General features: G+C 49.4%; 1 protein-coding gene across 3 annotated transcripts in view; it reads right to left on the reverse strand.

The window, feature by feature from the left end:
- SELENON (selenoprotein N) overlaps positions 1-27,775 on the reverse strand; it is a 41,868-nt gene that overhangs the window by 3,908 nt on the left and 10,185 nt on the right. Inside the window, exons 2-3 of one of the 3 annotated variants that reach the window (XR_013277487.1) lie at positions 4,400-9,163; positions 130-3,807 (exon numbers count right to left, since the gene is read on the reverse strand). Coding sequence is in view for 1 of the 3 variants with exons in the window: in XM_077490669.1 (XP_077346795.1) it covers positions 7,467-9,161 (1,695 nt within the window). In the remaining 2 variants the exon portion in view is untranslated. Of the gene's footprint in view, positions 1-129; positions 9,164-27,775 lie in introns of those variants that run through there. The other 2 variants (XR_013277488.1, XM_077490669.1) reach the window with 2 other exon arrangements.

Genomic DNA, 27,775 nt, shown 5'->3' on the forward strand with positions numbered 1-27,775 from the left:
CAGCCCTTTCCTACCCCTGCTTATTCCCTACCCAGCCACTTTCCACCCCTGCCAATCCCATACCCAGCCATTCCCTACCCCTGTCTGTCCCTCCCCACATTGGTAAATTAATTTTTTTCCCAGCAAAACAAAGCTATTAACACCCTAACTCCCAAAAACGAGTCCACGCACTGTGCGTAGGGAAAGCAATTTCGGGAGATGCTGTTCTGAGGGTATGCCTATGTCAGTAGGGACTAAATTCCCAGCAGCTGTCCCTGTGAGAATATTACAAGCCCAACGATGAGGTCACTGGGAGTAATGCTAGGAAATGTCCTAGAGGGATGTTTGGCTACTTGTAAAGGCAGAAGGTCTTTATCTTAATGTAATCTAGGAATTAAAATGATTGTACGCCCTGTAGAACCACTTTTACCTACAGCTAAGTCTATATTAAGGCTTACCTGTAGGTGTTAGAAATATCTACTAAACCTCCACAGTCTAGGAGATATTTACAAAAAAGCCGCGCACCAACAACTATGGCGCATGCGCCAATGTCATCAGCGCATGCGCCCTTTCTAATAGGGGTTATGTCGTGACTAGTTTGACGTCACACGACTCTGGCCAGTCACAGAGCCGGAGTTTGCGGCCCCGGAAGGAAGAGGGGTGAAGATGGATGCTCGCTGCTAGCGGAGGGACAGCGGTGACATCACAGGCTTCGATTTCAGGTAAGCAATACATAATGGGCTACTATGCCATGCATAGTAGCCCATTATGCTTTACCTTTGCAGGGAAATAAAGAGGAAGTAAAACCCCCCAGGGTTTATTTCCTCCTTAAGATACAAAGCCTTCTGTGTGCAGCAGTTCCCTGAAGTCCATCTAATTCCAGCGATGTCCATGAAAGTCTCATCCACCGGAGATTCTCCTTCCTGATTGGCTGAGAAACAGCAGTGGCGCCATTTGCTCCTGGTGCAGTCAAAGTCAGCTAGCAAATCAAGGAAGAGAGGGGGCGGGGCTGGGGCGGGGCTCCGTGTCTAAATGGACACACTGAGCTGTGACTCGGCTCAGGTGCCCCTAAGCTGCTTGCTGTGGGGGGGCACTGAACAGGAGGGAGGAGTCAGGAACACAGAAGAGGGACCCGAGAAGAGGAGGATCGGGGGCCGCTCTGTGCAAATCCACTGCAACAGAGGAAGCAAGTATAACGTGTTTGCTATTTTTATAGTGAAAAAAAAAAAAGCAAGATTTACAATCACTTTAAATTTGGGTCACGCCTGGACATACACTTTAACATCCATTAAACAGTTGAGAAGAATACAGTCCAATTTCCATCATACTCAGTTTATATACACCACACATAACGGTAACCTTACAATCAAAACGTTCTAGTTCGTAGCAGTAAAAAGAATATAAAACAGTGTATATTTTATAAAAAAATTAAATAAAATAAACATGCAGAAAAGATAAAAATCGTATCTCTCCGTCCTGAACATAAAGCGATTGAAAATTTTCAGGTCTAGCCCATTTAAACTAAATTTAGGATTACACCGTCATGGCAAATAGCTTAATCGGGACCACGAGAATAATCCGTCTGTTCTGCTAAAGAGCCTGGATATAAAAGAGATCACACACACAAGAGGGGCCAGTACAGCCCTATAAAACCTAAAGTGTATCTAAACCCAAAACAACCAAAAATGCGTATATATTTATTGCAGCACATCGGTCCTTAAAGCGGGGTTCCACCCTAAAATGGAACTTCCGCTGATCGGATCCCCCCCCCCTCCGATGTCACAATTGGCACCTTACAGGGGGGAGGGGGGTGGAGATACCTGTCAAAGACAGGTATTTACACCCACTTCCGGGCATAGACTCCCGTGGGAGTCTATGTCATTTCCTGTCCTGCCGCGCTGTCTGCTGGGACACACACGGGTCTCAGAGACAGTGCAGACAATTCCTATTGCGCTGCGCGACTCGCGCATGCACAGTAGGGAACCGGGAAGTGAAGCCGATTCGCTTCACTTCCCGATTCCCTCACCTAGAATGGTGGCGGTAGCAGCCGAGAGCTGAGCGATCGATCGGCCTCGGCTGCCGGCATCGCTGGAACCCGGGACAGGTGAGTGTCCATTTATTAAAAGTCAGCAGCTGTAGTATTTATAGCTGCTGGCTTTTAATATTTTTTTCTTTTTTTAGGTGGAATCCCTCTTTAAATGTGGTTGCTGAATATGTTTTTTTTCCTTTTTTAGCCTTTTTTGCCCCCTTTATTTTCACCTGGTGATCCTGCCAGTAACACACTTCCTATCCTTTGTCTCTACACTTATTTATCTATATAAGGAGCCATGGTTGTCACACAGGTAGGGTTTCCACCCATCTGGGATTCACCCGGACAGTCCAGGTTTTGAATCATGTGTGGACACATTATTCAGACTGGATTGCGGCTCCCCAAATAACGGAGTGCCACAACCGCCGAGAGCTTAGGCCTGTGCATGGGCTGAGTGTGCCTCCTTAATCACCAGGGCTGCCAACCATCCTGCAGCTGTCTAAGCCAAGCGTCTGGGACACACTCTGCCCAAAGCCAGCACATCAACCCCCCCGCCCCCCACCCCCGCCCCGGACAGGAGAGGCGAGAGGGCTTCTCCCGCCTCTACCCCTCTGTGTCTGCCCAAGCCCCAGCATGTTTTGCCTCATAAAAGGGATGTGTGGGGGGCATTTGAAGCCCAGCAACCAGAGGATACATCATGGATAAAAGGCGCTGATGCCCGATCCTCCATCCTCAGGTGAGTGAGCTCACCATCCACTATCTGTGACTGAAGCCCCCCCTTCCTTCTCTCTCCTGCCTCAGAGTGAGTACACTAAGGTAAGAAGTAAGGGGTGCTCTGCAGACTCTGATGTAAGTGGGGGCTTTGGTGAGCAGAGCCCCCCTTACATCAGAGTCCACACTGTTTCCCCTTAAACAAAATTGCTGTGTGCCACTAAAGTGTTTGGGTTTGGCTTGAGGAAAAGTTGGCAACCCTACACACAAGCAGAACTACAAATACGTCTGTCTTTGTTCATCTCCATTACATGGTAGATAGACGGGACTAATAGTTTACAAAAGAGAGATAACATTGCTGTCTTCTGAGTTCACAGAAAGTGATAAGGACACGGCCTCTCTGGCAGGATCAACTGGTATTTTCTGTACTTGCTGAAAATGTTCTTAGCCCAATAAAAGAAAACAAATATGGCCACCACATCTAAGGACTGCTAAGCTGCAATATACTATATTTTTGGGTTTGGATTTAGATACATATTAACATTTCAGCTGTTTTTAATTAATGCATAGATACTAAAACTATAAGTGAAAGCATTGCGGTTTCTTGTATACAGACGAGTTGGGATAATTTCAGATTCCTAAATGAAGATATAACAGACCACACTGTAAATGTTAGCGGTTTGATTAGACCAGCCTTTCTCAACCTGTTTACCTCAGACGAACCCTCAAAATAAAGTTGGGGTCTCAGGGAACCCCTGGTAAAAGCAATTCATTGGAAGTCAGTGGGGAAAAAAAATGTCCTTTCGTGGTCACAATGCCATCCTTTAGTGCTGTTCATTATGTTGTTGCTGGCTTTGCCAAGGGGCATTCAACCTGGAACTACACAGTCTCTATGGGATGGGAGGTCAATCAGCCATGGCTCAAGAAACCTCTAGCCATCCTCTGGAGGAAACCTTGGGTTCAATGGAACCCTGGTTGAGAATGGATGGATTAGACTGTAGAAAGCATTGACTTGCATGAAGTCCTATATTTCATGTTATTCAGAAAATAACATTCTGGATAGGTAGTGCTGGAACTCTTGGATTATCCTATTGGCAGGGCAGGACTTACCATTGGGCTTGACTGGGCTCAAGCCCATGGGCCCCGCCCAATAGGGGGCCCCGCAGAGATACATAGCCAAGTGTACTCGGCTCGGCTCGGCTTACAGTCCGGCCCTATGATGGACATAACAAGGGGACTGGGCGTGACTGTGAGCCAAGCCGAGTACTCGCCGTCAAGAGAACCCGAGAGCCCCCCGAGAGAACCCGAGAGCCGGTGAGAGCCCTTGAGACCCGCCAAGATACACAGGACTCTGTATCTCGGCGGCGCCATTTTTAAACTTTAAGACTGCAATGACAAGGCTGCAAATGACAAGGCTACACTGACAAGGCTGCAATGACACTGGACAAGGCTGCAGATGGATGGGCAAGGCTGCAGATGGACACTGATCAGGCTGCATTGATGGGCATTCAAATGTACGTTTTTTTCCCTTAAACTTCCCTCCTAAAAGTTTTTTTCCTTAAAATTCCCTCCTAAACTTGCGGTGCATGTTGTATACTGATAAATACGGTAATGTATAGATGGTAGGGCCCGAAAGTGACTCAAGCCCAGCGGCCCCCACCACCCTAAGTCCTGCCCTGCCTATTGGCGTTTCTATACAATATATACAAATAGTGTTTTAGTGGTGTTTGGATGGAGTGTCTGGATTCCCAGCTGGTGGCCTTCACACATCAAAGGATCCCCCCCAGTTTTCTTGGTTTGGTTCTTTGAGATTGGAGAACCACACACCATGAGCCAATAGTTCAGATATATTTATATCAATGCAAGATCAAGTAGAAGACCATACAACTGATTTAACACATTTCAGGGGCCAGAACTCACCCCCTTTATTGGGACAGAAGGATAGGAAACTGTATGCGGACGGAACTAGATTAGAAGATACCACATATATTGTATTTTAACCAGAGAGTAAAAGCACGATATTCCTCAGAAGGTGATTGGAACAGCATCTTTTTAAACCATTTTAATAAACCTATCCTGTTTATAATCCTTAAGCTCTGATGAAGGGGGCCCCAAAATGTATCAGCTCTTATATAGTGTTTTTCTACTCTTCTACTTGATCTTACATTGTTATTAAATTTATAGGTAGACTATAAACCCAAGTTGTCGCATCACAAACTCACATCTCCCATTTAGATGAAGTTTTGGAAATTATTGCCCTTTTTTTAAGGTTATAGGGCACTTTAGAAGGGTTGTATTTAACCCAACCTCTCACACGCATTAAGACCCACCTGCTATATTTTCCAATGACTATACATAATTCAAATGTCTTTTCCTAGTAACTGTCCTCATCCATACTCAGGGTTTTTCAGATTCCTTATCCCTCTGAGCCTTTAATTCAATCAGATCCTCTATAACAGGGATATGCAATTAGCGCACCTCCAGCTGTTGCAGAACTACAAGTCCCATGAGGCATAGCAAGACTCTTGACAGCCACAGGCATGAATCCCAAAGGCAGAGGCATGATGGGACTTGTAGTTTTGCAACAGCTGGAGGTCCACTAATTACATATCCCTGCACTATAAGCCCTTGTACACACGGTTGGAGAATCTGTCGGAATGAGTCTTATCGGACCGTGTCGTCAGATAATCCGACTGTGTGTGGTATGCATCGGACTGATTCCGTCCGAATCTCCGTCCGACCCAATTTTCCAACATGTTGGAAATATTTCCCGACCAACTGGGCCGGACGGACCTAATCCGATCATGTGTAGAGCATTTTCATCGGACCAAGTGCCACGCATGCTCAGATCAAATTCCTACATCAAAGCTATTGGCTACTAGCCTGAATGTAGTCCCATCGTAACGAAATTACGTCATCACGTTCTGAAAGATCGGATTTTCCGCCAACTTGGCCCGACCGTGTGTATGCAACAGTTTCGGACACAATCCGTAGGACTAAATCCGACGGGCAAAATCCGACGGATTTGGTTGGCAAAATCTCTGACCGTGTGTACGTGGGCTTAGAAAGGTGGGTTTGGAGGTCAAATTTCAAGGAGCCTATTTCATGGGATATGGCATCCCCAATGTATCTTTAGGTTTAGGGCACTGGTAATGTACTGCACTTTGGTAAAAAAAAAATAATTAAAAAACAATTGCAAAGTGGAAGACACCGAGTTCAGTGTTTCTTATTACAACATGGTGCGATTTTTATTAGATAGCCCTTAGTTAGGCAGACTCCCCCACTCCACACTCACTGTATAGAAAATCCAATTGCATTAAAAACAAGACCTAAACCAGTTAAAAGTTCAACTGAAGCCTCACTCCTTTTTATCTTTATAGCCCTGTACTCCTGACATATTTTGTTTCAACGACTTATCTACTGTAAGTGAAAATTCTGCTTCATGGCCTCCCACTCCAGTGCTCTGTTCTGGCAGAGCCGAGTAATAGTCACACCCCTCATCACATAATTCCTTTTATAGACTTATATTGTAGAGAAGGGGGAAGGGGTGCGTCTGACCAGGTCTGTAAGGCAGGTCATACATGGGTTGAATTTCGAAAGAATTTTCCTTTGAAAATCTTATCTAAGAATTTCCGTTCGTATTTCGCACCATTCGTGGGCTGCAGCAACAGCCTATTTTTGTGCGACAATCAAATTTGAGTAATTGGGCATGTTGGAATTTTTTTTTTAAAAACAAATGATTTTCTAAATCAATGATGGGAGAATCGTAGGAGAAATGTAAATCGAAAAAGAATTGCGCATGTGCAAGAAAAGAAAATTCCCGGAAAGAAAAGAGGATTCCCAGCCACGGAAAAAAAATTCTGTAGCAACATGGAGGTGAAATTGAAGGCTTGGTCGACCGAATTTCAAAATCAATGGTGGCACCATCGGATCACGAAATGCACAAATGTTCTGATTTTCAAAAGAAAATTCTTTTGAAATTCGACCATGTATGGCCAGCCTTACTGAGTGCTGTTTACTAAGAGCACTGGGTCTACCACTGGTGTCTATTGGATTGCACTGGCATATTTAGACACCTGGAACAACTGCTGTTACAAGACAAAGGAGGAAAGACTATGAAGATGGATGGTTAGTGTAATGTCTGCAGTAATAGTCTGCACTGGATATAGGTGACCTAGAATAGATATTTTTTCCCTCCTCAACAAGAATGGGATTTCATTTTAAGTCTGACCCTTAAAAAATACACTAAAACCTTCATCAATGGAAGACCCAAGAGCAGCATCTACCCATTCTACGTTCCTTTTACACATCATTGTGTTTATTATTATAGCACAAGGCAATATAGCATTATTCTGGAGAAATAAGTCATCTGGTCACCATCCTGGACAATTGAGTTTGATCTAAGATGAGAAGAATACATAATAAGACTTTACCTTGGGAGAAAACCATATCATAGTGATCAGCAGAGTCACTTATGAGGATCTGAAGTAATACAGAAACCTTGCAAGTTCTGTAAAAACACAATTTGACCTGCCTCTCAAGCCTCCATATTGCTTGCCCTACTAATGGACAACCTCATTGACCAAAAGGGAGACTGCCAAAGTAGAATGGGTGGGACCAAGCTAAAAATGTATGTCGTTTCAGTTGTCTATATCTTTGGTGCTGGCGGCCCCATCAGTGCTTTACATTACAGTGAAGTTACTGGTGTGTTGCATGGACATTATCACAATATTTGTGGAGTGTTAAACTATAAATCCAAAAATGGCTTTGCTTTCTCAAGCCCTTCTCTCAGGAATTTCACATAGGTTGAAGTTGATACATCTTCCAAGCCATCAGCAAAACTGAACAAGCTGGTGTCCACGTCCTCTGGCTTCACAGAAGTGATATCTAAGAAGTAGTTGGCATTAATGTTGTGGACTACGGTTCCATTGGGAAGACAGATCATAATTTCCACTGGGAAATTGTACTTCTCCAAGTGAAGAGAAGCAAATGTTGCATACAGTTTATTTTCCTGGTTATTTTGGAGCTCCTCGAGTTCCTTCACCAGCGACCAACTGCTGACAAAGCTCTCGTTGAGCAAAGCGAGAACGGGCAAACTCTCCAGGACGGTCTCCCGGAGAGTTCGCCCCGAACCTCAGCAGGATTGATCGTCCAAGGCACCCCAAAGCAAGATGGAGTGCACAAGTTTCTTTTCAGCAAAGGCTCTATCAAAAGCTTCAGGGAAAGGAAGGTAGGATACCTTCTTAAACGGGTACATGGTGACTTCAAGCTTTTTGGCAGCTTCCTCCACACTTATTTCAGACTGCCAAATAATTTCATCAAATACAAACTCTAGAGGTTCGCCATTGGAGCTACGACTGTCAATGACATCACCATTCTCATCATAGATGACTGAAGGGATAGAGGGACCCATGGACTCTATTTCCATCTGAGGCAGGTAGCCAATGTCCACTTCCATATTACTGCTTTCACTTGCTCCATACAGCCATTCCATATCAACATTTAAAGTCCGGTTATTAGGGACATACATCTTGAAGTATCTCACATGAGAGCCATCTTTGGAAATTACAATATGACCAGTGAATTGACCTGGAGAAAACCAAAAAGGATAATTGGGTGGTTCATTAAGCTGAAACTCAGCATGAATCCGGAAAACAATGTCATAATAGAAGTCACCAATGGCTCGGATGCAAGCCACTGAGCCTTGAGGAGCAAATCTAGTTTTTACGAATGGACGTGGATGAATCATGGACAACAGTTTATGTATGATAATTTCTTTTCCCTTTGGAGGAGGTGGATAAATTCGGTTATTAGGCAGGTACCCTGTGAAGATATTTAACTCACTTGGAATAATCCACCAAGGATCTCCAAGATCCAATTTGTGCTTTGGCGGGAGAAAGGCTTTAAACTGCTTGGCAAAGAAAATAGTAGTTGGCGTTACTGGGACAGTCCAGTTTCTCAATCCTGAAAGAGCGCTGTTGGTAATACCTAAAAAGCCATCCTTGCTCTTGGTCATGGTTTCCATGAGTAGAGGCTGGAAATGGGCAGTCACTGACATAGTTTCTCCATTGGGATCAAGGTCCTCCTCCTCTTCGTAGTCGGACACTGGGGTAATCCCAGTGAGTTTTTCAGCTATAGGTTTAAACTCCTCAGGACTTATGTACATATCCTTGTTGATATCCAAGGAAGAAAAAAGGAAAAGACCCTCTGTGCCAAGTGCCCGAAGAGCTGCCTCCTGCTGCTTCACCAGTTCATTATCACTGTACAACTTTACCCCAATTAGCAAGGCGATTGCTAAAAAAACAATAGCCGTTCTTTTAAAGACTTTATACCAAAACAAGGGCTCTTTTTCTTCCTTGCTTTCTTCTTTGTCCACATTTTCTTGATGCACGCCATTTTCCGTCTCCTTGTCTTTTTTCCTCTTCCGAAGGTCGGTGGTCATATCTGCAGCAAACAAGAAACTTTAGTAACAAACCTACTGGGAAACACAATGCAAATCAAATGTATATTGAAACCATCAAGTATGAAACTAATGTTTGGATGTTAGGCTTTGTACACTCATATCTAAAAAAAAGGGAAGTATAAGTGCCTAGACCTAAAATGAAGATTTCAATGAATGCAGGTGCCAGCAGCACAAGCGACACATCGGACTGATAATCTGATAATAAATCAAGTCTCTTGTGCTGATTGTAAAAAAAAAAAAAAAAAAAAAACACTTTTGACCAAGTGTAGGCTTTAATTGTAATTCTCACAAATCCACTGCATCCAAAATCATCCCACAGGTTCACTGGGCACGTACTTCCTGAAGCCTGTGCTGTCCTGTAACTTTCTTCATATATGCTTCTTGCATCACCAATCACATTCAGACTTCCAAGGAAGGTTTTGAATCCGATTGGTGGATATCCCAAGTCAAGAACAGAAAAACTGGAAAATACATTTTTTTTTTTTACAGCAGTCAACGGAATAGGAGTTGAGGAAATCTACCCAGCGGAGACACAGGCAGCAATGAAAACCTGAGAGGTGTTCTATCCCATCCCTACTTCATCCAAAACTGAAATAAAAAAAAATCAAATTAAAAAGGCTGGGCGACTTTACTTTAATCATTGTAGGAGATGTATGCTGTGCCATTCATTAACATGGAGAACTTGTGCTCTAAGCGCTTAATGGGTCCTTAACCACTTTAGCTCCAGAAGGATTTACCCCCTTCCCGACCAGGCCATTTTTTGTGATACGGCGCTGTGTTGCTCGGTCGTGCGACGCTGTACCCAAATAAAATAGATGTTTTTTTCCCCCACAAATAGAGCTTTCTTTTGGTGGTATTTGATCATCTCAGCGGTTTTTATTTTTTGCACTATAAACAAAAAATACAGACAATTAAAAAAATATATTTATATATATATATATATATATATATATATATATATATATATATATATTTTTTTTTTTTTTTTTTTTTTTTTAATTGTCTGGTTTTTTTTTTGTTTATATATATTTTTTTTACTTTCTGCTATAAAACACATCCAATGAAAAAAATTTAAAGAAATGTAAAATAAATCTAAATTTCTTAATCAATTTAGGCCAATATGTATTCTGCTACATATTTTTGGTAAAAAGAAAAAAAAAAAATCCCAATAAGCCTATACTGATTTGTTTGGGCAAATGTTATAGCGCCTACAAACTATGTGATAGATTTGTGGACTTTTTAATTTTTTTTATTGTTTTTACTAGTAAAATCAGTGATTTTTAGCGACAGACAAATCTGACACTGACACTTTTTGGGGACCAATACAGTGATCAGTGCTAACAAAAATGCACTGTCACTGTGTAAATGAAACTGGCAGGGAAGGGGTTAAAATCAGGGGCGATCAAGGGGTTAGGTGTGCTCCTAGGGAGTGCTTTCTAACTGTGTAGGATGCTGTGACTGGAGGAAAATAGAGATCTGTGTCTCTGCTTAGCTCCATTTTCTTCCCTCACTGAACGGCGGTCTGTCTTGTTTACATAGGCAGATCGCCGTTCTGCCTCTACTGTGAACGATCGCTGGGTCCTGGTGGCCATCCCAACCCCTGGACCTGCTGCTTGGTTCCCACTGTGTCCAATCATAGCAGGAGCGGGGCTCCATTGGTGTGCGTGCGCACCCCAGAGCCGAGGAGTGGAATCACGTACAGGTACGTCATTTTGCGCTCAAGGGCAGCCCTGCCTCAGTATATTTATGTGGGCCGATCCTTAAAGCGGACTTCTGCCGAAATGTATTTTTTTATTTTATTTTTTTAAGTCAGCAGCTACAAATACTGCAGCTGCTGACTTTTAAAGTATGGAACTTACCTGTCCAGGGCGCCCGCGATGTCCTCACCCGAAGCCGATCTGTCCCTCGGCTCTCGGGTGGAGGCACCGCCATCTTTGGTAAGGAAATCAGGAAGTGAAGCCTTTACAGCCTGGTTCCCTGCTGCGCAGCCTCACTGTTCCCTGCTGTCTTCTGGAACCTGTTTGTCTTCCAGAAGATGGGGGGGCGGAGGAGGGGCCAGACATGGCGTAGATTACCGCGGAGCCTACAGCGGTCTATGCCTGGAAGTGGGAGCAAATACCTGGATTAGACAGGTATCTGCTCCCCCCTTCCCCCTGAAAGGTGCAAAATGTGACACCGGGGGGGGGATCCGATCAGCGGAAGTTCAATTTTTGGGTGGAACTCCGCTTTAAGTGGTTAAAGGAAGCTCCATACACCTAGGTTGGAGGTACACAAGTAGTTTTTATAAATGAAAAAAAAAAAAAAAAAACACAGCAAAGAACTGGATTCAGTTTTCTGAAGCTTCGTTTATAAACAACAGGACAGAAAATACACAAAGGTGACCAGGGCGCCCTTCCTTTGCAAGCCCGTTATACAGATTAGATCACAATAAAATGCACAGAGCCAATTAGAGTGTCTCTGTGGCCATTACAGCAATCACAAATGTAACAGTGTTTACATTTGAGAGCCTTCCTCCACTACTTGCTAATAGTCTCTCCACTGATCCTCAACCCCTTCCCACCCACCTCGGTGTCCCTTTAAATAGTTTGAAATGTCCAGGGGGCATGAAAGATCGGCGATCATGTGACCAATGTCACAGCGCTTACATTATTAGAAGCCAGTCCCAACGGATACCGATCTTTAGCCCGGACTGAAACTGGTCTTCGCCAGCTTGGCATTTGTACTGGAAGTGCCCAAAGAGTACACGCTCGGCACATAAACTTTGGCCACCCAGAGATGCGTATATGGAGATGTGTGGGTGTTAAAGCCCACCCTGTTGGTGCCACACATATATGTTGGGCGGTTGTAAAGGAGTAAAATGTACACAGCACTGCCCCCACCAACCACCAATGAAAGGGAACATTATGCATTGTGCTGTGAGCGGAGTGTCCCACAATCCATCCACGTGCGGGCGGGGGGGGGGTGGTTGTGCTGTGAGAAGAGTGTCGGGGGGGGGGGGAATATTAATGCTGTCAGTGTCTGTGGTGCTGATCGATATACTAGAGCAGAGCTGCACAATTAATCGTTAAAAAATCGTGATCTCGATTCAACTCCTCTGACGATCTCTATTGCAGAGTTTGCCATTTCTTTCATCTAACAAGTGGAGAGACTTATCTGCTCACAGGCAGTCTGCCAAGTTTTCAACATGAAACATTGTAACTAACGCTTCCTTCTAAGATCAAAGGGATACACTTCTATGTGTAAAGAAAAAATCCAGGCAGTCTGCAAAAATTTTCTACAACGTGTAAATGCAGGAAGTTTAACCACTTAAAGTCTAAATCTTTTTTCTGACACTTCTTTCTTAAATTAAAATCAATATTTTTTGCTAGAAAATTACTTGGAACCCCCAAACATCATATATATTTTAGCAGCGACCCTAGGGAATAAAATGGCAATTGCTGCAATATTTTATGTCACACTGTATTTGCCCAGCGGTCTTTCAAACGCAATTTTTTTGGAAAAAAAAAGAAAAGAAGAAACAGCACCCCAATATTTTTTGTTTTAATGTGAAAGATGATGTTACGCCGTGAGGATCCTGAGAGAATCGTGATCCATCTTCTAAGCAAAAAAAAATCCCGATTCTCATTTTAGCCAGAATCGTGCAGCTCTACTGTATATCTCTGGTGCCGATCTATATACTGTATCTGCAATGCTGACCTGTATACTCTGCTCTGTGATTCTGGGGCTGTATACGCCTAACACTATGGGTGGAAGCAATTGGAATACAGGGGATGGAGTAGGCGAATTCTATAAGGGGTGGGGTTTATGGGAAGTAGGAGGGGTTAAAAAAGTACAGCAAGGCCTGGCACCCCCCCCCCATCCTAAAACTTCACCAGCTACCACTCACTGGTGGTAAGGGGTACACGGGTCATATTGACTGACCATAAGGCCTCATTCACACTGGAGTACCTATCCAAAAACCCATGTGAAGGGCCATATTTGCCCACGCTGGATCAACAGGTGCCCCATACATTTACGTGCATGCAATCCTATTCATGTCTATTTGGACCAAGCAGCTGCATGGACAAAGCCTCTGGTCCCAATTTTACAGCTAGGGACATGAACAGGATTGCCTGCATGCAGATGCACAAAACACCTGTGCGGGCAAGATTACCCTTTGCATGGGTGTATGGTTAGGTATTCCTTTGTGAAATAGGCCTAAAGGAGGCAAACTGACCACCAATATTATTAGAGAAAAGCATCACTGACCCGGGACAGACCTCTGGTATCAGGATTCCTGAAATGCCTATCCCTGTTATGGGTCAGTGCCCCACTAATCAGTGAAAATGCGGATGAGGATAACAGCCTTACAGCACGTAACTACAAAAAGAGGTGCTGCTCCAATACCTCTGTCTATATCAGTTTCATGCAATACAGGAATGCTTGTACATGCTTTAATACTGGCAGAGTATTATAAATCATACAGAAGAACAATGAGCAGAACATTGCACCCACAATCAGTGGATCTCAGGTGCAATGTCAGACTCCTGCACACACTGCCCGCAGCTCTGTTGCGTTGCCCATACCTCTGTAACAAGTAACATGCTACAAAAAAGATGAACTTATCCTTTAAAGCCGAACTCCAGGCATACCGCTAAATACACAGATGAAACATATATGGGAGTGGTTTTATCTGATAGAGCAAACAAAGGGCCAGTTTACTTCCGACATAAGGGGGGCTGGACTAGGACCATTGGCAGTAGAAAATGTCCTGGTGTCCAGTGGGAGTAAACAATGCCGAATCTTTGGTGTCATTGGGGGGACTAGTTCCTTATCGTTGGTGTCAGTGGAAAGAATTGTGACCCATCATTGGTGTCAATGTAAGGAATTGCGTCCCATTTTTTATGTCAATGTAAGGCATTGCGTCCCATTTTTTATGTCAATGGAAGGCATTGTGCCCCATCGTTGGTGTCAATGGAAGGCATTGCGCCCCATCGTTGGTGTCAATGGAAGGCATTGCGCCCCATCGTTGGTGTCAATGGAAGGCATTGCGCCCCATCGTTGGTGTCAATGGAAGGCATTGCGCCCCATCGTTGGTGTCAATGGAAGGCATTGCGCCCCATTTTTTTATGTCAACAGAAGGAATTGGGTCCCATTTTTTATGTCAATGGATGGAATTGCATCCCATCGTTGGTGTCAATGGAAGGCATTGTGCCCCATCGTTGGTGTCAATGGAAGGCATTGTGCCCCATCGTTGGTGTCAATGGAAGGCATTGTGCCCCATCGTTGGTGTCAATGGAAGGAATTGTGCCCTTCTGATGGTGTCAGTGGGAGGAATAGTGCCCCATCGTTGTTGTCAGCAAAAGGCCCCAGCGCCACAGTTTGGAGATTACACAGCTCAGCCACAGAGGAGGAGGGTGGACGTTGGACCTGATTTTTCTCAGCTGCAGTTCAGTAACACTGCGTGGGACTGGACAACGAAAGTAGAAGTAGCAGACTGACGAATTCCTTTCTCTGTCACCCTGCTCTCTCCTCCTATCGGCATGTCTCTTGCACTGCAGCACAGCCGTTTGGCCCCTTGTGCTGTTTTTAACTTCTAGTCTGAGCTCTGCTGTACCGGGGCTGCAAGGGGCTAGTCCAGTTCAGTTGTGTACATTGCTTGCATTTGGGCAGTCCACATGGATCACAGAAAAGGCTACGGTGCCACTTAGCTTTCCTGTCATGACTTTTCCTTTTGACCACACAGCTCTCTCCTCGCACGGACCTGCCTGGTAATATATTGGACTTTACACGCAGCACATCCAAACCCAGGACTACATGGCATTTAGTGACATATATCAACACACACACACACACACACACACATATATGTGTGTGTATATTTATTCATATATGATTGTGCTACCCGTTTTCAATCCAGCAAGCAGCCAGTGTTAGATGGATGTCATCTATTGGCATTTGAAGCTTTCTGTTGGTTGCATTGAACCATTTCATCAAGGGGACCTCATTCACCGGTGTATGTCTAGAAATGACATCTGAGGGCAATTGCTTATCTGGTACTTGTTTTATGTCCATCACCATTATTCTGCTAATGGGATTTCAGGCACTTATCTGTGTGGAACTACGAGCAGAGAGCCCGAATATTCATCATTTTGTCACAAGAGACATCTTCAAGTGATCTTTTGCGTTTGTTAATTTCCTTTTTATGTGGAAAGCCGATTATTATCATTGCTACACTATAGTGAATAGCTTCAAGTAGCTGCTCGGGGGGCGTAGATAAGTGGGGGGGGGGGATCCAAGCATCTGGTGCAGCAGGTACTGGTCCTCCATTTCTGGCCAAGTGCTTCGGGTCTTATCACTGCTGTACAGTGCACCCAGCAAGTATTCACAGAGCTTCACTTTTTCCATATTCTGTTGATTAATTCATAACTTTCTTTCAAAATTCTACAAAACATTACCGTATAATGCGAAAGACATTTGTTTAAAATATTGTGCAAATTTATAATAAAAAAAATAAAAAATAAATCCCATGTACATACAGTATCTCACAAAAGTCAGTACACCCCTCACAGTTTTGCAAATATTTTATTATATCGGAAAAAAAGTCATTTAAAACTGCTTGCTGTTTTAATGTAATGTCTGATCCAGCAATATGGATGAAAATCATTGAGAAATTTCATGTGACAACCAGCGTTCATTTTGGCAGAAAATTTCAATTTAGTTTTATGCTGCGTGCACACGATCGGAATTCTCGTCGGAAAAAGCTCTGATGGTTTTCCCGTCGGAACTCCGAAGGAATTTCGCTCAAAACTGTCTTGCCTTGACGCGGTCACTCCATATTCCGAAGGGTCAATAACACCGCGACATACAACACGTTCGACAACACTATAAGGTGGTAAAAGGGAAGTTTAATGCTTCCGCTCATGCGTCCAAATTGTTTCCGAGCATACGGCAGAATTTTGCGTGTCGGAAATTGCATACACATGATCTAAAAATCCGATGGAAAGGTTTCCGTCGGAAATATTAAGAACAGGCTCTCAATCTAAAGACAGTAGGAATGCCGACAGAAAAATACCGATGGGCATGCACATGGTCGGAAAATCCAATGAAAAGCTCCCATCAAACGGTTTCCATCGTAAATTTCAGTCGTGTGTACGCGGCATTAGTCTAAGCCCTTGTACACACGGTCGGACATTCCGACAACAAAATCCGTCGGATTTTGTCTGACGGATTTTGTGCGAAACTTGTGTTGCAACGGAGCGAGGTGACGTAATTCAGTTATGACGGGACTAAGTTCAGGCTAGTAGCCAATACAGTGGCGGAATTATCAGGGTCGCAACAGTCGCAAGTGCGACTGGGCCCTGTAATTCTCGGCCACTTCAGGGGGCCCACCGGCAGCCCGCCCGCCGCCCGAGGGGCCCACCTGACTGTCCGGCCGGGGGTGTGCGTGTGCGGTGTTATTAATGTCAGGTTCATGCCGTCCTTCACCAGCGTGAGAGAAGTGCTCGGTTGGCTCCGCCCCCGCCTCCCTTACAGTCGCTCTGGATAGGCGGGGGCGGAGCCAACCGAGCACTTCTCTCACGCTGGTGAAGGACGGCATGAACCTGACATTAATAACACCGCACACGCACACCCCCGGCCGGACAGTCAGGTGGGCCCCTCGGGCAGCGGGCGGGCTGCCGGTGGGCCCCCTGAAGTGGGCGAAAATTACAGGGCCCAGTCGCACTTGCGACTCTGCGACACAAAAAAACCTTCAGCCAATGCAGTGAAGGCACTCTCTGAAGCAAGGAGCAGCGGAGGCACGCTTCGTGGAGGAACTTTACGTCACTCTGCAGGATTCACTCTGCAGGATTCTGAGGAGGGGGAATCGAGGGGGAATCGATCGAATGATTGGCGGTAAGTCACCACCCCCCCTCCAGATTGTGCCAGCCCGCCACCCCCCTCCAGTGCCACTACCTGCCCTCCATTGCCACCAGCCCACCATCGCCCCTCCAGTACCACCCCTCCAGACTGTGCCACCCCCTGCCCTCCAGTGCCACCAGCCCACTACCCCCCCCTCCAGTGTCACCAGCCCCCCCCCTCCAGACTGTTCTACCACACCCCCCAGACTGTTCCACCCCATCCCCCCCCCCCCAAGACTGTTCCACCCCATCCCCCCCTCCAGACTGTTCCACCCCATCCCCTCCTCCAGACTGTTCCACCCCCCCCCCCGACTGTCCCACCCCATCCCCCCCTCCAGACTGTTCCACCCCATCCCCTCCTCCAGACTGTTCCACCCCATCCCCCTCCAGACTGTTCGCCACCACCGCCCCTCCAGACTGTGCCACCCCCTCCCTCCAGTGCCACCACCCCCCCTCCAGTGCCACCAGCCCACCACCCCCTCTCCAGTGCCACCACCCCCTCCAGTGCCACCAGCCCACAACCCCCTCCAGTGCCACCACCACCCCTCCAGACTGTGCCACCCGCCCTCCAGTGCCATCACCACCCCTCCAGACTGTTTCACCACCCCCCTCCAGACTGCCACCACCTCCCTGCAGTGCCACCCCTCCCTCCAATGCCACCACCACCCCTCCAGTGCCACCATAGTGCCACCAGCCCACCACCCCCCCTCCTCTGCCACCACCCCCCTCCAGTGCCACCACCACCCCCCTCCAGTGCCGCTACCCCCACCTCCCTCCAGTGCCACCACCCCCCCTCCAGACTGTGCCACCACCACCCCTCGAGTGCCACTAGCCCACCACCCCCTTCCAGTGCCACCACCACCCCCTTCCAGTGCCACCACCCCTCCAGACTGTGCCACCACCCCTCCAGTGCCACCACCCGCCCTCCAGTGCCACCAGCCCTCCACCCCCCCTCCAGACTGTGCCACCACCACCCCCCCTCCAGACTGTTCTACCACACCCCCCCGACTGTTCCACCCCATCCCCCCCTCCAGACTGTTCCACCCCATCCCCTCCTCCAGACTGTTCCACCCCATCCCCCCCCCCGACTGTCCCACCCCATCCCCTCCTCCAGACTGTTCCACCCCATCCCCTCCTCCAGACTGTTCCACCCCATCCCCTCCTCCAGACTGTTCCACCCCATCCCCTCCTCCAGACTGTTCCACCCCATCCCCCTCCAGACTGTTCGCCACCACCGCCCCTCCAGACTGTGCCACCACCTCCCTCCAGTGCCACCACCCCCCCTCCAGTGCCACCAGCCCACCACCCCCTCTCCAGTGCCACCACCCCCCTCCAGTGCCACCAGCCCACAACCCCCTCCAGTGCCACCACCACCCCTCCAGACTGTGCCACCACCTCCCTCCAGTGCCACCAGCCCACAACCCCCTCCAGTGCCACCACCACCCCTCCAGACTGTGCCACCCGCCCTCCAGTGCCATCACCACCCCTCCAGACTGTTTCACCACCCCCCTCCAGACTGCCACCACCGCCCCTCCAGACTGTGCCACCACCTCCCTGCAGTGCCACCCCTCCCTCCAATGCCACCACCACCCCTCCAGTGCCACCATAGTGCCACCAGCCCACCACCCCCCCTCCTCTGCCACCACCCCCCTCCAGTGCCACCACCACCCCCCTCCAGTGCCGCTACCCCCACCTCCCTCCAGTGCCACCACCCCCCCTCCAGGCTGTGCCACCACCACCCCTCGAGTGCCACTAGCCCACCACCCCCTTCCAGTGCCACCACCACCCCCTTCCAGTGCCACCACCCCTCCAGACTGTGCCACCACCCCTCCAGTGCCACCACCCGCCCTCCAGTGCCACCAGCCCTCCACCCCCCCCCCTCCAGACTGTGCCACCACCACCCCCCCTCCAGACTGTGCCACCACCACCACCCCCCCTCCAGACTGTTCCACCACCACCCCCCCTCCAGACTGTTCCACCACCCCCCCTCCAGACTGCCACCACCGCCCCTCCAGACTGTGCCACCACCTCCCTGCAGTGCCACCCCTCCCTCCAATGCCAATACCACCCCTCCAGTGCCACCATAGTGCCACCAGCCCACCACCCCCCCTCCTGTGCCACCACCACCCCTCCAGACTGTGCCACCCCCCTCCAGTGCCACCACCACCCCCCTCCAGTGCCGCTACCCCCACCTCCCTCCAGTGCCACCACCCCCCCTCCAGACTGTGCCACCACCACCCCTCGAGTGCCACTAGCCCACCACCCCCTTCCAGTGCCACCACCACCCCCTTCCAGTGCCACCACCCCTCCAGACTGTGCCACCACCCCTCCAGTGCCACCACCCGCCCTCCAGTGCCACCAGCCCTCCACCCCCCCTCCAGACTGTGCCACCACCACCCCCCCTCCAGACTGTGCCACCACCACCCCCCCTCCAGACTGTGCCACCAGCCCACCACCCCCTCTCCAGTGCCACCACCCCCTTCCAGTGCCAACAGCCCACAACCTCCTCCAGTGCCACCACCACCCCTCCAGACTGTGCCCCCCGCCCTCCAGTGCCATCACCACCCCTCCAGACTGTTTCACCACCCCCCTCCAGACTGCCACCACCGCCCCTCCAGACTGTGCCACCCCTCCCTCCAATGCCACCACCACCCCTCCAGTGCTACCATAGTGCCACCAGCCCACCACCCCCCCCCCTCCTGTGCCACCACCACCCCTCCAGACTGTGCCACCCCCCTCCAGTGCCACCACCACCCCCCTCCAGTGCCGCTACCCCCACCTCCCTCCAGTGCCACCACCCCCCCTCCAGACTGTGCCACCACCACCCCTCGAGTGCCACTAGCCCACCACCCCCTTCCAGTGCCACCACCCCTCCAGACTGTGCCACCACCCCTCCAGTGCCACCACCCGCCCTCCAGTGCCACCAGCCCTCCACCCCCCCTCCAGACTGTGACACCACCACCCCCCCTCCAGACTGTGACACCACCACCCCCCCTCCAGACTGTTCCACCACCCCCCCTCCAGACTGCCACCACCGCCCTCCAGTGCCACCCCTCCCTCCAATGCCACCATCCCCCCTCCAGTGCCACCACCCCCCCTCCAGTACCACCAGCCCACCACCCCCCCTCCAGACTGCCAACACCACCCCTCCAGACTGTGCCACCACCACCCCCCCTCTAGTGCCTCCACCACCCCTCCAGACTGCCACTAGCCCCCTCTAGTGCCACCACCACCCCTCTAGTGCCACCACCACCCCTCCAGACCCCTCCAGACTGTGCCACCACCCTTCCAGACTGTGCCACCACCACCACCCTTCCAGACTGTGCCACCACCACCATCCCTCCAGACTGTGCCACCACCACCACCCCTCCAGACTGCCGCCACCCCTCCCTCCAATGCCACCATCCCCCCCTCCAGACTGTGCCACCACCACCACTCCTCCAGACTGTGCCACCACCACCACTCCTCCAGACTGTGCCACCACCACCACTCCTCCAGACTGTGCCACCACCACCACTCCTCCAGACTGTGCCACCACCACCACCCCCCCCAGACTGTTCCACCACCGCCCTCCAGACTGTTCCACCACCGCCCTCCAGTGCCACCCCTCCCTCCAATGCCACCATCCCCTCTCCAGTGCCACCACCCCCCCCCCCTGTACCACCAGCCCACCACCCTCCCTCCAGACTGCCACCACCCCTCCAGACTGTGCCACCACCACCCACTCCAGTACCACCGCCACCCCCTCTCCAGTACCACCGCCACCCACCTCCAGGACAACCATGCCTCTCCAGTACCATCGCCACCCTCCTCCAGTACCACCACCCACCCTCCGGTACCACCGCCACCCCTCTCCAAGACCGCCACCCCCCTTCAGTACCACCACCGCCACCCACCTCCAGTACCACCGCCACCCCCTCTCCAGTACCACCACCATGCCATCCACCTCCAGTACCACCGCCACCCCTCTCCAGGACCATCATGCCTCTCCAGTACCATCACCACCCTCCTCCAGTACCACCACCCAGCCTCCAGTACCACCGCCACCCACCTCCGGTACCACCGCCACCCCTCTCCAGGACCGCTACCACCTTCAGTACCACCACCGCCACCCACCTCCAGTACCACCATCAGCCCCCCTCCAGTACCACCACCACCACCCACCTCCAGTACCACTGCCACCACCTCCAGTACCACTGCCACCCCTCTCCAGGACCACCACCGCCACCCACCTCCAGGACCACCATCCCCCTCCAGTACCACTGCCACCCCCCTCCAGTACCACCACTGCACTGGTGACACAGGTTTCACTCGGGACACAGGCTGCACAGAAATGTTTTACTTTGTTCTACAGTGGAAAAAAATATAGTATCAAAATCATGCTTTTCGGGGGGGGGGGGGGCCCTTCCTGATTTCTTGCATCGGGGCCCTGAGGTTTCTAGTTACGCCTCTGAGCCAATAGCTTTGGTCTAGGAATTTGATCTGCGCATTGGGTGGCACTTTGTCCGATCGGAATTCTCTACAAACGATCGGACAAAGTCCGATCGAACCATGTTGTCGGAAAATTTTTATATCCAGCTCTCAAACTTTGTTGGTCAGACATTTCGAAGGAAAAAGTCAGATGACCGTCATGAACACGCCTCAGCAACGGCAGGCACAATCTGACAAGAAAATTTCTTCCGTCGGCTATTGTGCGCAGGCGCCGTCTCAACATCTGATCGTAAAATCAGCTGTTGGGCTGTTCCCTACGGCATGCGCCGTTCATCCCGGGCTCTTCTCCATAGCGGGCACTATCCAACAGAACACCAGAAGTGATGTTGCCGCTGCTTGGATGGAATGCACGACCCGAGCGGGCGCCTATTTGAAGATCGATTGAAGATGCTGCTGCTGGGAGAACAGGACAACTTGGAGAAGTGACAGACTGGAGGACACGGCAGGACACACCAGACATTTAATTCCTCTTCTTCATCATTCCCCCCACTGACCATCGGAGAATGAAGAGGAAGAAAAGGTAGGTGCAGGCTGTGTACAGGGGACGGAGGGGGTCTGCACTGACAGACAGACGGGGGGGCGGGTTGTGTTGTCTGTGTGGACATTTGCTTCCCATGCTGCTGGCAAAGTGAATGCTCTGCCCCTTTCACTGTGTATCCCGTAGTTTCGTCAGAATAGGTGACTCGTCAGAAGGTGTAACGGAAGTGACATTTCATTGCCGCCATCTTGCTACACCCCGCACTCCTCCACAGTAAGGATACACTGAGAAGGGAGAAAGCAGACATCTTGTTACACCCACTGGCAGGGGCGGACTGACAACTCATGGGGTCCCCGACAATAGGAGATTATGGGGGCAATAGGAGAAGATTATGGGGCCCTCGGGCAATAGGATATTATGGGGCCCCCGGGCAATAGATTATGGGGCCACACAGTATACACACACACAGACACACAATATACCCAGCTTTTTACATACTGTCCCTGGTTTTATTGAGGCTGGCAACCCTGATGGGGCCCCTTGGTGGCATGGGGCCCTCGGGCAGTGCCTGAGTGGTCAGTCCGCCCCTGCCCACCAGAGTTTTGCATTTCACACTTATTTTTAGCAGTAAAGTGATACAGAACTTAAAACTCCGTCTGAATGTTTAGATGTTTAATTTTAAAAGCAGCGAACTTCTGTCAGATTAGCAAACCCGGCTTGCCGCTGCTTTTAAAATTTAACATCTAACCAGTCAGAGTTCTAACTACTGTATTTCACTATATAAACTCAGTTCACTGTTAAAAATAAGTGTAAAATGCAAAACTCTGGTGGGTGTAACAAGATGTCCTCTTTCCCTTCTCAGTGTATCCTTACTATGGAGGAGTGTGGGGTGCAGCAAGATGGCGGCAATGAAATGTTACTTCCTTTACACATTCTGACGGGTCACAGAATCTGATGAAACACAGGGACTGCGATCATCTGGACCCCCCCACCGTAGTTCTGCTCAGACAGATTTTAACCCCCTCTGATCTGCATGCAAGCCACTTCCAGAGCCCTACAAACTGTTCGGTGACACTGAAATACTAATTGTGTCTTATGGCTGATCTTTGCTTTGTGTCTAATGATATTTTATTCTATCTTTTTATGTGACAACTTTGAAGAAATGACACTTGTCTACAATGTAAAGTAGTGAGTGTACAGCTTGTATAACTTTGTGTAAATTTGCAGTCCTCTCAAAATAACTCAACACACAGCCATTAATATCTAAACTGCTGGTAACAAAAGTGAGTACACCCCTAAGTGAAAATGTCCAAATTGGGCCCAAAGTGTCAATATTTTGTGTGGCCACCATTATTTTCCAGCACTGCCTTAACCCTCTTGGGCATGGAGGTCACCAGAGCTTCACAGGTTCCCACTGGAGTCCTCTTCCACTCTTCCATGATGACATCACGGAGCTGGTGGGTGTTAGAGACCTTGCCTTCCATTTGAGGATGCCCCACAGATGCTCAATAGGGTTTAGGTCTGAAGACATGCTTGGCCAGTCCATCATCTTTACCCTCAGCTTCTTAAGCAAGGCAGTGGTCATCTTGGAGGTGTGATTGGGGTCGTTATGTTGGAATACTGCCCTGCGCCACACACATTTGACACTGGGAACAGTAGATCTCTGTCATGTCCCCTGTCAGAATAGGGATCTGCCTTGTTTACAAAGGCAGATCCCCGTTCAGCCTCTGTACTAGGTGATCACGGGTCGCTGGCAGACATCAAGTCCACCGGCCCGCAAACTGCGCCTGCACGAGCCACCGTATAGCTGGGGCGATTTGAGCAGGAGAGCCAACCTTCCGCCGTATAATGACGGCGGCTGGTCGGCAAGTAGTTAAACAATAAGAAAACATTCTCTAAATCAAACCAACTAACCAACACAAAGAGCACAGTATGGGGGACACAAAAGGGCATAATGCTGGGTTCAGGAGTGCACGGTACAGGAGGAGCCAGGAGGGCACAATACTGGGTTCAGGAGGGCACGGTACAGGAGGAGCCAGGAGGACACAATACTGGGATCAGGAGGGCACAATACAGGAGGAGCCAGGAGGGCACAGTACAGGAGGACCCAGGAGGGCACAATACTGGAATCAGGAGGGCATGGTACAGGAGGAGCCAGGAGGGCACAATACTGGGATCAGGAGAGCACAGTACAGGAGGACCCAGGAGGGCACAATACTGGAATCAGGAGAGCATGGTACAGGAGGAGCCAGGAGGGCACAATACTGGGATCAGGAGGGCACATTGCAGGAGGGCACGATACTGGGATCAGGCGGGCACGGTACAGGAGGAGCCAGGAGGAGGGCACAATACTGGGTTCAGGAGGGCCACGGTACAGGAGGACACAATACTGGGATCAGGAGGGCACAATACAGGAGGAGCCAGGAGGGCACAAAACTGGGATCAGGAGGGCACAGTACAGGAGGACCCAGGAGGGCACAATACTGGAATCAGGAGGGCATGGTACAGGAGGAGCCAGGAGGGCACAATACTGGGATCAGGAGAGCACAGTACAGGAGGACCCAGGAGGGCACAATACTGGAATCAGGAGGGCATGGTACAGGAGGAGCCAGGAGGGCACAATACTGGGATCAGGAGGGCACAGTACAGGAGGGTACGATACTGGGATCAGGCGGGCACGGTACAGGAGGAGCCAGGAGGAGGGCACAATACTGGGTTCAGGAGGGCACGGTACAGGAGGAGCCAGGAGGACACAATACTGGGATCAGGAGGGCACAATACAGGAGGAGCCAGGAGGGCACAAAACTGGGATCAGGAGGGCACAGTACAGGAGGACCCAGGAGGGCACAATACTGGAATCAGGAGGGCATGGTACAGGAGGAGTCAGGAGGGCACAATACTGGGATCAGGAGAGCACAGTACAGGAGGACCCAGGAGGGCACAATACTGCAATCAGGAGGGCATGGTACAGGAGGAGCCAGGAGGGCACAAAACTGGGATCAGGAGGGCACAGTACAGGAGGACCCAGGAGGGCACAATACTGGAATCAGGAGGGCATGGTACAGGAGGAGCCAGGAGGGCACAATACTGGGATCAGGAGGGCACAGTACAGGAGGGCACGATACTGGGATCAGGCGGGCACGGTACAGGAGGAGCCAGAAGGAGGGCACAATACTGGGATCAGGAGGGCATGGTCCAGGAGGAGCCAGGAGGGCACAATACTGGGTTCAGGAGGGCACAGTACAGGAGGGCACGATACTGGGATCAGGCAGGCACGGTACAGGAGGAGGGCACAATACTGGGATCAGGAGGGTATGGTACAGGAGGGCACAATACTGGTGATTAGGAGGGCACAGTACAGGTCCCGAGACACGGCCATCCTGAGACATCTTAGTAGAAAGCAAAACATGTCCTGTCAAATCCAGGACAGTTGGAAAGTATGATGTAATGCAAGAATATCATGGGGCCCCTGGGCACTGCCTGTCTGTAAGCAATCCACTCCTGTGCCATGCAGTCTATGTGTTACCCACTCCTGTTCCCTACACTATTAACATTTCATACTCCTGACCACTATGTATTACCTAATCCTGATCCCTGCAATCTACGTGTTATCTATTCCTGACCCCTGCAATGTATGTGCTACCTACTCCTGACCCCTGCAATCTGTGTTACCCACTATTGACACCTGTTCCTTACCCAATCCTGACCCCTGTGCGTTACCCACACCTGACCCCTGCCATCTGTATTCTGGTCACTCCCATCCCATGCGATCTGTCTGTTACCAACTCCTGACCTCTGCCTTATTTACATCACATACTCCTGTTTTAATACCCCACCACTGTTAGCACAATTTTGCCACAACTACAACCGCCCGCAGCACACTGTGCAACACCACTGCCACCTCTTATTTTCTAGATGGCCTGGGTGCCTTTAATTCTTACTGTTTAAAATGAGCTTATTCTCCCCCCTTCCCAATATAAATTAATAATGACCCTGGAACTGCTCAAGGACAGAGTTGCGTCATTTGCTATTGAACATGCCAACTCTATGGAAACGTCGGGTCTTAGATGGGCACGGTCCTTGCTTTGTCTACACTCGGTATGACCTGCACGATTGGCCGATTTACCTTCAGATGTGGATGATGCACAGTGCAGCAAAGAGTTCCCAGTGCATGCGCAGTGCATATCGCCCTGAAGATTGGTTGAGGAAGTAATAAGTACAGTAACCAAACCTGCAATAAAAATAAAAAAATAGATGCCCCCCCTTCTCCCCAAAAATGATAATTTCCAGGTTTTGTAAGAGGCAAGTTATAAGGGGGAGGGGAAAGGTCAGCTTTAAACTGAACACATGAATAGTTACTTTTGGCTGGAAATGAATGGACTGGGCACTGGACCATTCACAGAGCTCATGAAAATCTAATTAAACACAATATTAGCCTGCAGGCTTCAACCTCAGTCATTGACCTTCACATGTTCCAGGGCGGAGAGGCGGGGGAGATGTATCAATCTTGCGGCACAGCGAGGGACTGCAGAACGGGAGAAGAGCGAGGCTCCATTCCTAAATCTGTCCCTATGCTGCTCTCTTGTAGCACTGCACCACTATCAGAATACATACTTAAAGGGAAAGTGTTATGGGTTGTGGTCAGTTTTATTTAAGTTATCTTTTTTAAAGCCCAATTCCACTCCCACCTCCCTTCCCTGTGTTTATTATCTTGTTACAGCTCAGTGCTGCAGATCTCCTGTAGCCTCTTTGCAGCCATCGTTCTGCCTACATACACCCCAGCGATGGCTGCGTGCCATTTCTCAGGACGGCCACTTGTAGCGTGTGAGAGGGTGACAACACAAGAGCACAATTGGTAGACAGGGGCAGAGCGTTGTCACTTCATGACAGGGAGCGCCAGAACAAGGACTTTCATTATAGGATCGCCAGGGATTCCTTTAACTGCTTCCTGCCCGGCCTATAGACAAGCCCCTCCCCCCAGCCGTAATTTTTTTCGATAGCTCACTCATTCTGGGTGGACATCATATGGCGTCATCCCCAGAACGGGCCGCTCTTCGGTGCAATCTGTCACCTGCTGTCTCAATTGGGCACAGCTGATGACTGGTCAGTGTACTGGCCCGCTGCTGGTACCATGTGATTGCTGTGACCAATCACAGCAGGTCAAAATGACAGTTGTAAACAATGAATGGTTTCCTTTCATGCCATCCATTGTGTACAATTGTTCTGCTAGCTGTGATTGGCCTTGTATGTACCATGTGATTGCGGTGACCAATCAGAGCCAGCAACACAAGTGTACAGAATGGATGGCATGAAAGGAAACCATTCATTGTTTACAGCTGTCATGTGACCTGCTGTGGTCACAGCGATCGCATGTTACATACAAGGCCAATCACAAAACTGAATTAATGCATTTCATTTGCAAAAAAAGGGTTGCTTATAACAGTGGAATTCACTGCTATAAGCAATCATAGCAGAAAACAAATGCCGGTATAGAGCACCAAGAAAACGGGGTTACTAAAGTAACATTTGGATCATACTAGAGTGTATCTAAGATACACTCTAGTATGATCCAGTTGTTACTTTAGTAATCCCTTTTTCCTGGTGCTCTATACCGGCATTTGTTTTCTGCTATACTTTTTGGTTACAGTAACAGCGCCTGATGTGGTGAACGATCTATGAGTGACCACCATCTAAGCCCCTGTACACACGGTCGGACATTTCGACAACCAAATCCGTCGGATTTT

This window comes from Lithobates pipiens, unplaced genomic scaffold, assembly GCF_037356315.1.
Source record: "Lithobates pipiens isolate NorthernLeopardFrog02 unplaced genomic scaffold, aLitPip1_a1.2 Scaffold_19, whole genome shotgun sequence".
Lineage (NCBI taxonomy): Eukaryota > Metazoa > Chordata > Amphibia > Anura > Ranidae > Lithobates > Lithobates pipiens.